General features: G+C 49.0%; 1 protein-coding gene across 1 annotated transcript; it reads right to left on the bottom strand.

Moving 5' to 3' along the window:
• Positions 1–507: 507 nt before the first annotated feature.
• On the bottom strand, positions 508–8,085 carry LOC106890451. The gene is made up of 7 exons (XM_014946283.1): positions 6,068–8,085; positions 4,339–4,469; positions 3,313–3,376; positions 2,636–2,740; positions 2,334–2,388; positions 1,349–1,406; positions 508–603 (listed from the first exon to the last, which is right to left on the bottom strand). The coding sequence occupies exons 1-7, from the start codon at positions 6,294–6,296 to the stop codon at positions 508–510; spliced, it is 738 nt and encodes a 245-aa protein (XP_014801769.1). The 5' UTR covers positions 6,297–8,085.
• Between the last annotated feature and the right edge of the window lie 1,231 nt (positions 8,086–9,316).

The following is a 9,316-nucleotide window of genomic DNA, read 5'->3' as shown; positions in this document are numbered from 1 at the left end:
CCCTTGCATGGCATCACTAACTCCCGTCACCGCCGCTACGTGCAGTGCATCCATGACTCTGGGAGATCCTGAGGATGGACACAAATGCTCAGGTCCCCCAACAAGCAACTCGACCCCATGGATCAGCAAAAGCTTCTATTTCAGGGTCTGTCTCCTGGGTAGGTCAGGTTAAGAGGCAGATGCAGTAGAACTGCACGAATCAGGTTAGCACTGCTCTGGGAGCCCGTTGTTAAACCCAGACCAATTTTTGTCCTGGTAAGAGGAGCCCCACAAACCCTCAGGCAGCACAACCGAAGGAGCGCGTGGAGCATAATGCCTTTAAAGCCTTTAAATCCTTCAAACCAGCTTTAGTGCTGACCCTTGCACTGTGAAGTCACAGCTGCAGACACTCTGTAACAGGTTCAACTCAAGTTCTTCAGATTTCCAAAAGCCTTAAGAACCCCCTCTAATAAATGGAGCTCCTTCCAGCTGTTTCCCAGCCCTCTGTTTCCTCTAACAGACTGTCAGCTATGGTACCTCTGTGAGCGGAATAAAGCCTTCTACTGTTTTTTCCAAGCTTGGGAGTTCCTTTTTTTCCACATCAAGAGCAGCTCCATTGTTTTTCTGTTGGACAAAAGGACGTTAAGCTACTGATCAAGCAGGGATTTTTTTTAATTTTTTTTTTTGCTAGGGGATAGCACAGAAAATCTTGCTCATGTATAAAACGGGAAGGGTTTTTGTAGGCATATCCAACCAGCAAACTCCAAAGTTACTTTTTATTGGTGACTGCATTCCAACTGCACACCCATGGAGTGCTGCACTCAAAATTAAACGGAGGCAAGAGAGGCAGAAAGTTAAGTTTGGCTTGGACTACTGTGAAGAACCCCGGCAAAGCCTCCACATGCAGGTATCAACTTGAGATTGACATTAATATTTCTGATTTCCATGATTCAAATTTTATTTTGGATCTCAATCCTGACCAGAGAGAAAAGTCAAAGGGAAGCACTTCCTATCTCACAGAACAAGAGGAGACTAAAGACACCATTCAAGTCTAGCTTTGCACGTCAATGAAGTCTGTGCAGTAAAGATTTTGAGGCTATACCCAACCAATTAAAGGGGAAGAACAAAAAGAGTATAGTGTAGTGTGCTCATAATAGTCCAGAAACACAATTAATGGCAGCAGAAAACCCTTTTTACAATAACACTACTCATCAAATAACGCTCCCACTTCCCCAGGGAAAACCAACCTGGACAAACACAAGAGTGTCGTGTTTGTCCTTAAGTCATGTGAGTGAAGATTACAAAAATTCCTGATCACAAAGAGCTGTATTTTCCTAAAAAAGGGAAATAATGAATAACACAAGCTTACCCCTGCAACGGCTTGTTCCACTGCTCTTTCCTGAAGTTCTTCTGGCGGTGGGGAGCAGCTGTGAGAAGAAGGAGAGAGAAAGAGAGAGAGAGGTGAGCTGTGTCTCTGTACTCTCCCATGTAACTCTCAAGAATTCACCGTCTGGGGAAGAAGAAAATGTTCCTTTGACTCGAACCCATCCTACTCTATCAGTTCTTTTATCTCCTCCTCTCCCGTCGAGCTTAGGTGAGCCACTGACAATTTAAGCACAGAACAGTGCTCCACAGCTAAATATAGCACTGGTGTTTAAAGCAGGGAGAGGAATAGGAAAAGAATGAGCTAAAAACCCAGACTGCTGCAATTGAATCTCTCTCTGCTCCCAGCCACGCTTTCTCCTCTCTCATTTAGGGGCAGGTCACCGCAGAAGGATGCGTGGGTCAGACTGCCAAACAAAACCTCTCCCTGTAGCTGCACTCACTACAACCAAAAACCCATTTCCCTCAACAACACAAAGCCACCTGAGCTCCTAGTCCTGCCAGCTTCCTTTTTCTGGCTCTCCTCTTCAAACCCAAGACACCCTGTAAATCACGACGACGGCCTCAGTCCCACCAGGCTTGACAAGCTCTCTAGCCCTTACGCTTAAGATCCCAGTTTCAAAGGGAATGAAGTGGTTTGGCAGAAAGATTCACAAGCAAAAATGGATTCTGCAAATCCAAGGCCAACTCGGTCCGTCCCTCACTCCCCCTTCACTGCCTTTCTTCCCCCAGCAAAGGAGCCAGCAAACACCACCCCAGCAGAACCCTGTTTGTCACACAGCACGGCTCGAGCACAGGGGCTGTGTTTGAGATGCAACTGGCTCGAGAGCAATTCCAGAGCCACAAGCTAGCTCTGCCACAGCACAGCATATCAACAAATACCATTTGTCATCTTCTGGCCACTACTGGAGGCTGAAAGAGACACACACAGAGCCAGAAGAAACAAGAACTAGGATTAAAAGAGACTCTACCTCGTCATTTCAATGTCCTGAGGCTCTGGGCAGCAAACATCAATATATTTGACACCTGCAGAGAAAAGCATTGATATGAAAACAATTAAGTCAACTTTCAAAAGCCATCAGATGTATGTATCTCTCGATTTCTGGGTGATAAATACAAAAAAAAATATTTAAATGATTGTATGATTGGGAAGTTGGAACTCCGGCAAGCAGTTTGAACTTTGAATATCATGTGGGAGCGTAAAGGAAATGCCCTGTTTTGATCTGAAGTTTACCTACAAAGTGGAATAGATCTGAATCATGGGGATACTCACTGGTCATTGGTGGTGCACACGGATAGACATCTCCTCCAAGTTTTGGTGCTTCCAGGTAAGTCATCGGTGGTTCCTTGGAGCCTTGGACTTGACCAAGCAGCAAACCTTTCGGAGAAGTCAAAGAAAAGAGAAGGATTTTTACCTCAGATATGGAATTGTCTTGCGAGAAAGGGGTGGTGTTTCCTCGAATAAGTAAGCATTGGTTCCACAAGGCATCTGACCTGCTCAGTAAAAGCATAAGGCATCAGTAACTATAACAGGAAACCAAAGAGTTTTATGAGTTTACAGTAAAGAGCTTCACCAAAGATAATTTTTTATTTTCTCTCTTATATCATAATATCATTTGTGTTATGTCACTTTAGGATATTTTCAGGTTTTCATACTGGCAACTACAGGGAGTTGCGCACACAAGGTATTGCCAGCCAAAACCTGAAATAAGAAAGGGTTATCAGGATCTACCATCTAAAATTTAGCATGTAAAACAATTTCCTTCTGGCAAGCTAATAGTGGATGTATCAGAACTGAAGGACTGCATCCGAGGCACACACTCCGGTGTTCCCAGGTGCTACCTCAGTATTGCACCTGCAATAATCCCAACACATCTTCAGGGGTACAGCTGTACGGGACACAACGTAGGGTGAAAAAGAAACAAGTTCATAACTTGATGTCAGCCTTACCAGCTTGTAGTGTTTCCTCATCTAGCGTAGAGAGCCTTCGTCTTTTAGCTGCTGGTTCAAAAGTCTTAAATGAAAACAAAAAAAAAAAAACCAAAATGAAAACAACATGAGTAGAACTCAAATGTGAATCCAAGCAAACAGAAACTTCCTGAAATTTAGTCAGCTCTGTTATGACTTGGGGACCATGATTTATTGGTTCAGATGGCAGAAGAATGCAAGACTTTGCACCATCTCTGACAAGTACACTTTAGTTTTTTAATACAGGCTCTCATACCTGCAGTGTTTGAGAGTGATTAAACCAGTACATGGTGGTGATTAAGACATGCGATTAAAACAGTACAAGTTTTATGCAGTGATTAAAACAGTACAAGCTTGTCCCTGAGTTATCAGTCAATCAGCTCCTAAACATTCCCGAGTGTGATAGTTTAGCCCTTGAAAAATATATTTTGTACAAATAAGAGTTAATCACCCTCTCGGGTACGAATAATTAGAGCACAACAGTTTCTTATTCCTCTTACCCTATGGGGCAAAAAGAAAACTAGCACTACACCTTTGAACCAAACTAGGGAGTCAAGCAGTTTGTGACTCTTTTTTACAGAGCCCAAGTCCTACAGGAATCCTCTCCTGGCCTGCTGGATAATGAACTTAGCAGAAAGAGGTTTAATCAGAGGAAGTATGCCATTTTTCTTGTAAAGTAGTCTATTTTGATTCAAGCTACAAGCTTGAGAAAGAGACTGGCAGTTTACAACGTTTGTGTTTAATGTGTTTACAAACACATTAAAACCATAAACTTGAATGACTGTAAAGCATCTGGAAGCCAACATTTTGCTCCTTCCTCAGCCACAGGTGCTAGAGCAGCGCACGCAGCGTGAGGGAGGCCAACCCAGTGCACAAGAGGGCTAGAAATGGCAAAGGACCATCTCCAGGTACAGGCTCAGAGCAGGCCCAACTCCAAGGCACATAAGGGAGAGCCTCTCGCTCTTTCATCTCACACAGATTCTACCTCATTTCAAACCCCTTGCTGACCTCTTTCCCAGACTCTGTGCTGGAAGCATCATCGCTGCCTGAAGGCCTCCGGCGCTTGGTCGCCCTAGTTGGCAACTTCACCTGAGTAGAGACTTCTTTGACTTTCTCTTTAACTTGAGAGGTGGTATGATCTAAAAAAGCAAAGACAGGCCATATAAGAACACGATCTAAAAAGGGATTAGGATTTCTATTTGCATCAAAGCCCATCTCCTTAGTTCCACCAAGAGCAGTGCAACCCATTTCAAGTTATACACCCCTCTGCCAACAGCAGGTGGTGGCAATTTTGGGATTAGCTGGCTGAGCAGCCCTTGAGAGCTGGAACTCAAGAATAACCAACCCGTGAGTCTGCCAGCCAGAACTCCAAAAAGCCCTGCTTTGGGGAACATTCCCTGTGTCCGGAGAAGCAGCACATGGTGCAATTTATCTTCCTCACTCAGTACCGCATCTAAACGTCCCTTAAACACAGCCAGGGACGGTGACTCAACCACCTCCCTGGGCAGCCTGTTCCAATGCCCGACCACTCTCTCTGTGAAGAATTCCTTCCTAATGTTCAATCTGAACCTACCCTGTTGGAGCTTGAAGCCGTTCCCTCTCGTTCTATTGTTAATTACCTGTGAGAAGAGACCAGCCCCAACCTCTCTACAGTGTCCTTTCAAGTAGTTGTAGAGAGTGATGAGGTTTCCCCTCAGCCTCCTCTTCCTCATACTGAACAGCCCCAGCTCCTTCAGCCGCTCTTCGTATTATTTGTCTTCTAGGCCCTTCACTAGTTTCGTTGCCCTCTTCACTAGTTTCGCTGCTGAAGGGAGAAGGGACAGGGGAGCAAGATACCAATTTGACATATTTTTCAATTGGTTTATGCTCTTAAGCCTGAAAAGCACACTGAGTTCAGCAGCCCCTGCCATCAAACACAGGGCAGCATCGTTTGCCAAGCACTAACTAGGAAGCTCCACGTCCCCTGCAGAACTTGTGCTGGGAAATGCCATACAGCCTAAAGAAGATGATTTCTCCCTCTTTATTAGTAAAGATGAGAAAGGGGAAATGGCCATCTCAAATCATGACCAAGGCAGCTGGCATCCAAAGGCACCAACATGGCTGTAGGCAGCTGCGTCATTTTACCCTTGAACATTTTGTGGAGGGGGTATCCGAGAAAGCCTCACCGAGGAGAGCACTTCTGTACCCTGCTGTTCTCTCCTCTGCTTGGCCTCTGCTGCATCTCCATCCTTCTTCACTCAACCTTCCTCTGGCTTTTCAAAATTTTCAGATTCAGGCTAAACTTCTGTTTTCAATTTGGCTTTCCATTTTTCTCTGCCTGCCATCAGTTTGAAGTTACCTTCCTTCACATCCCAGATTCTAGGTGCTTTCTCCTAAGACGTGCGGGTGTTTTGAACCGACAGAGGTACATTGCGAAGACAGAGAGGAGGGAGCACACAGCTTTGATTTAAAATACTCTCTCTGCTGCCATGCGTGGGCTCACCGCCTGAGAGACGCGGGATATCTCCTGCTGGCAGTAGAAGTATTGTGCCCTGCCACAGCCAACACAGAGAACATCCTATATAGTGCTATATGACACACCCTCAAGTCACCGGCCATACAGATGGCCACAAGGAAAGAACAGCTTGAAAAAACACAGTTTTGGGAACAACGACAGAGTCAAAAAGCCCGAGTTTTCTAAGGTGCATGAAACCTAAGAAAAATCAGGCATATTAAACACTTCTGTAATGTGCAATACCTGATTTTCTCTTCTTTGCTGGAGGTGTGTCGCCCGACGATTTGCAAAAGCTGGGGAAAGAACAGACAGAACAGTGTTTTGCAACCTCAGGTAAGCTTCTGCCAGGTTGACTTCCCTTCACAGGGCCCAAACTTCCAAAGCTACTTTTCATAGCCCGAAGGTCTCCCCCTCCAAGTGCCCCTGGGATCATCTCAGACACACACCCCCCCCAACTGCCACCGCTGAGCATCCCTTCCCAGTGCCCCCCAATGCTCACAGAGGGCTAATTACCCCACTACAGCATATTAGGCTGCTTTTTCTCGTTCTGTTAATGTTTCCTAACTTATTTGGTTTGTTCCTATCACCAAAACCTTCCTGAAGTTAGTACATAAAGTATTCCTCTTTCCTGAAGGAAAGCAGCATACCAGAGATTACTAAACCACTTAAAGAAAAGTCTAAGTAGGACAGGAAATCAAAGGTGGGAAAGCAACTCATGCACACACCCACTTCAATAACTTCCTGCTAAATCAGTGCTCCTGAACTAGTTCTTGAAATGATTCTTAGCTGCATCCTTTCTTACTAAGTGTAAGTCCAAGTATTGTATCGGTTGATGACAATGATAAAATCTAATTAAAATTTTTGCTTTGGGAACAGAGCAAAAAGGTGGTTTCTGGTTGCTTTGTTTTTTTGTTTGTTTTTTTTTTTTCTCTACTTGCCCCACAAAGTGCCAGGACAGACACCAAGGATTCTTTATCTTTCTTACACAAAACAATTACTTTTAAACTGTTGTGCACCCAAACCATGCTGGTATCATCGTTTCTGGACTACCTTCCATCTCTACCAGGAACACAAAAAGTAACTGATATCCTTAACAGCACCTTTCATACAATATACAGAATATTTGCTATCACTACGCTATTAAACTCAGGCAGAAAATATTGCAGGGCAAGTGTTAAAGGCAAATACACTCATTTGCCTTTTTACAGTATATCTCAAAGAGCAGTGTTGAAAAACTGATTTTCAGCAGGACAGCTTCTGAAGCTGTCTGACGCAGTTTGGCTTGAATTTCACCCTAATTGCTTTGCCTGTCCCTCCCAGTGATCTCTTAGCAAAAGTGGCTCTCCTGGTCAGGCCGTGACACAGTCTGCAGCGTTTCCAAAGCCACATTCTTCAGTTTGGGATTGTGCTCTGCAAGGCACCTGTGAACAACTCCTCGTGCAACAAGTGGCTCTTTCCAGAAGACGTTCACTTTTCCCATTCCCTGTGGAACAGGAGACACTCCGCAGAGCCTCCTGGAGCAAGTTTCTCCCGGAGGCAGCAACCATATTCCCCAAATCATGGCACGTCATTCATACATGACCTCTCTTCTGAGAGACACAAGTGGCAGGCACAGAGATGCCTTTGCCATCTGTCACTGGGAGCTCTGGGGCACCAGCAACAGTTAACATCTGGGAGGGCACCCCCTTTCTTCCACTGCACATACAAACCCCATCCCCATGCCGCCACTTCCCTCCATCCAATATACCCCTAGATGTAGATATACTGTTCCCTGCTCCTTCAACACTCCAAGTCTCCACCCTTTTTTTTTTTTTCTCTCCTTTTCAAACCCCCACACTGTGCAGACGGGGAGCGAAGGAGGGAGTGGGCTTGGACTTCTGGGGAACATCTGGAACCCACCATCATCTCAGCATCGGGAGTGACCAACTGATGGTGGGCACAGGGCGACCCGACAGCGGCATGAGCCACAAGCCAACAGCCGGGCCAGCAGGAGGGGGACCAGGGTGGGAGAGGGCACTTGGGAGCCCACGCCGAGCTCTGCCGCCCCGGACTCGAACTGGGGGGGGCTCTGGGCGGGCAGAGAGGCCGAGCCCAGCCCAAGATCGGGGGGGAACCCCAGGGCAAGACACCACACTGCACCCCAGCCCGCAGAGCGACTCACGGCTCCAACCCCTCAGGCCGAGGCGCTGGGGCCAAGGAGCTGGGCGGGCTCCCGCTCCCCCCAAGCAGGCCCCGGGGCGGGGGGGTCCCGCAGGCCCCAGAGCCCGGGCAGGCCGCGGAGGGTGGGTTTGGCAATGGGGCAATGGGAAGGGGCGAGGCCCTCGGGCGGCCCGGAGGCGGCGGGGCGGCTCGCTGAACTGGGGGGCGGCCTCTTGGGCGGCGGCGGGGAGGGCGCCGAGGGCCCCCAGCAGACATCGGTACATAGGCCCTGGGCCGGGCCCGCAGCGGAAGTGCGCATGCGCGGCGCCATCTTGGCGCTCCGGGAGGGAGCCGTTAAGGGCCGCCCAAGCGGGAACGTCCTCCTCCCAACCTGGGCCGGCCCGGCCTCGTCCCGCCCACCCCGCCTACGTCTGGGCGAGGAGCTTTCCTTCTCAGCAAGCCCCGTAGCCGGGCCCTGGGCGGCCGTGGAGGCTCGGGAGCTCCTCTTTGGCAGAGAGACGCCGGTCTCCCCTTCGGGAGAGAGAGGAGAGGAGGCTGAAGGGAAGGCCGCAGGCGCCTAGCAGAGGCCCGAGGGGCTACTCCAGCTTCCCTTCCGCTCTCTTTGGGGGCCTCCGAGGGGCCCCACGGAGGACCTGGAGGCTGGAGAAGCCGGTCCGCCTCCGGGAGGAAGGAGGCGGGCCCCGGCACCGGGCGCTGCGAGCTCTTGCGCGCCCTCTCCTGCCTCCTATCCCCTCAGGCCGTGAGGGAGGAGCTCTTTTGGGTTTACCGAAGGCTCGCCTGCTCGCTCGCTCGCCGTTTTGCTGCCCTCTTGCGGGGAGCTCCGGTGGCGTCGGCCGGCTGCGCCATCGCTGCCGCGTAACTAAGGACGCGGACGGTGCGTTCTCCCGTTGTAACCAGGCGGTGGCCCCTGCCACTCTGGGGCTGGCGAGCAGGCTGGCGAGTGTTGGGCTGGCTCCTGGTGGCCTTGGCTAGCTCTTGGAGGGCAATCCTTCGCCCTGCCAAGGATTTCCCTGCCCCTTTGAAGACGGTGCTTGCCAATGGCTTCTCAGCTGTTGCCTCTGAGGTGGAAATGTGGAGGTGTTGGCTGCAGCCACGTCCTGCAGAGGCTTTTCCCCATGAGGAGTGAAAATAAATGAATAAACTTAGAGCCTAAGAGGAGCAAACCGGGCAGATGAAAGTGCTCGGGGCAGGAATGATCCTGTGGGGCAGCCCTTGTGCCAGGAGGTCCCACTGGCTTTTCCCGCCTGCAGGAGAGTCTGAAGTGATGGTGGTGCCTGGTTTAATTAAAGCGAGCTTCCTCATTGCTTGAGGAAGTTAATGATTGTTCCGCTT

Source organism: Calidris pugnax, unplaced genomic scaffold (genome assembly GCF_001431845.1).
Source record: "Calidris pugnax isolate Ruff unplaced genomic scaffold, ASM143184v1 scaffold116, whole genome shotgun sequence".
NCBI classification, from domain to species: domain Eukaryota; kingdom Metazoa; phylum Chordata; class Aves; order Charadriiformes; family Scolopacidae; genus Calidris; species Calidris pugnax.
The sequence above is the reverse complement of the archived record's forward strand: the minus strand, read 5'-3'. Positions and strand labels throughout refer to the sequence as shown.

Bases quoted from the DNA above. Each gene is read 5' to 3' on its own strand.
- LOC106890451 (XM_014946283.1), bottom strand. From the start codon at position 6,296: ATGCTCAGCGGTGGCAGTTGGGGGGGGTGTGTGTCTGAGATGATCCCA. The intron at 4,470-6,067 runs GTATTGCACATT...TTGCTTTTTTAG, and splicing joins AGCAAAGAAGAGAAAATCAG to ATCATACCACCTCTCAAGTT. The intron at 2,389-2,635 runs GTGAGTATCCCC...TTTTCTCTGCAG, and splicing joins GTGTGCACCACCAATGACCA to GTGTCAAATATATTGATGTT.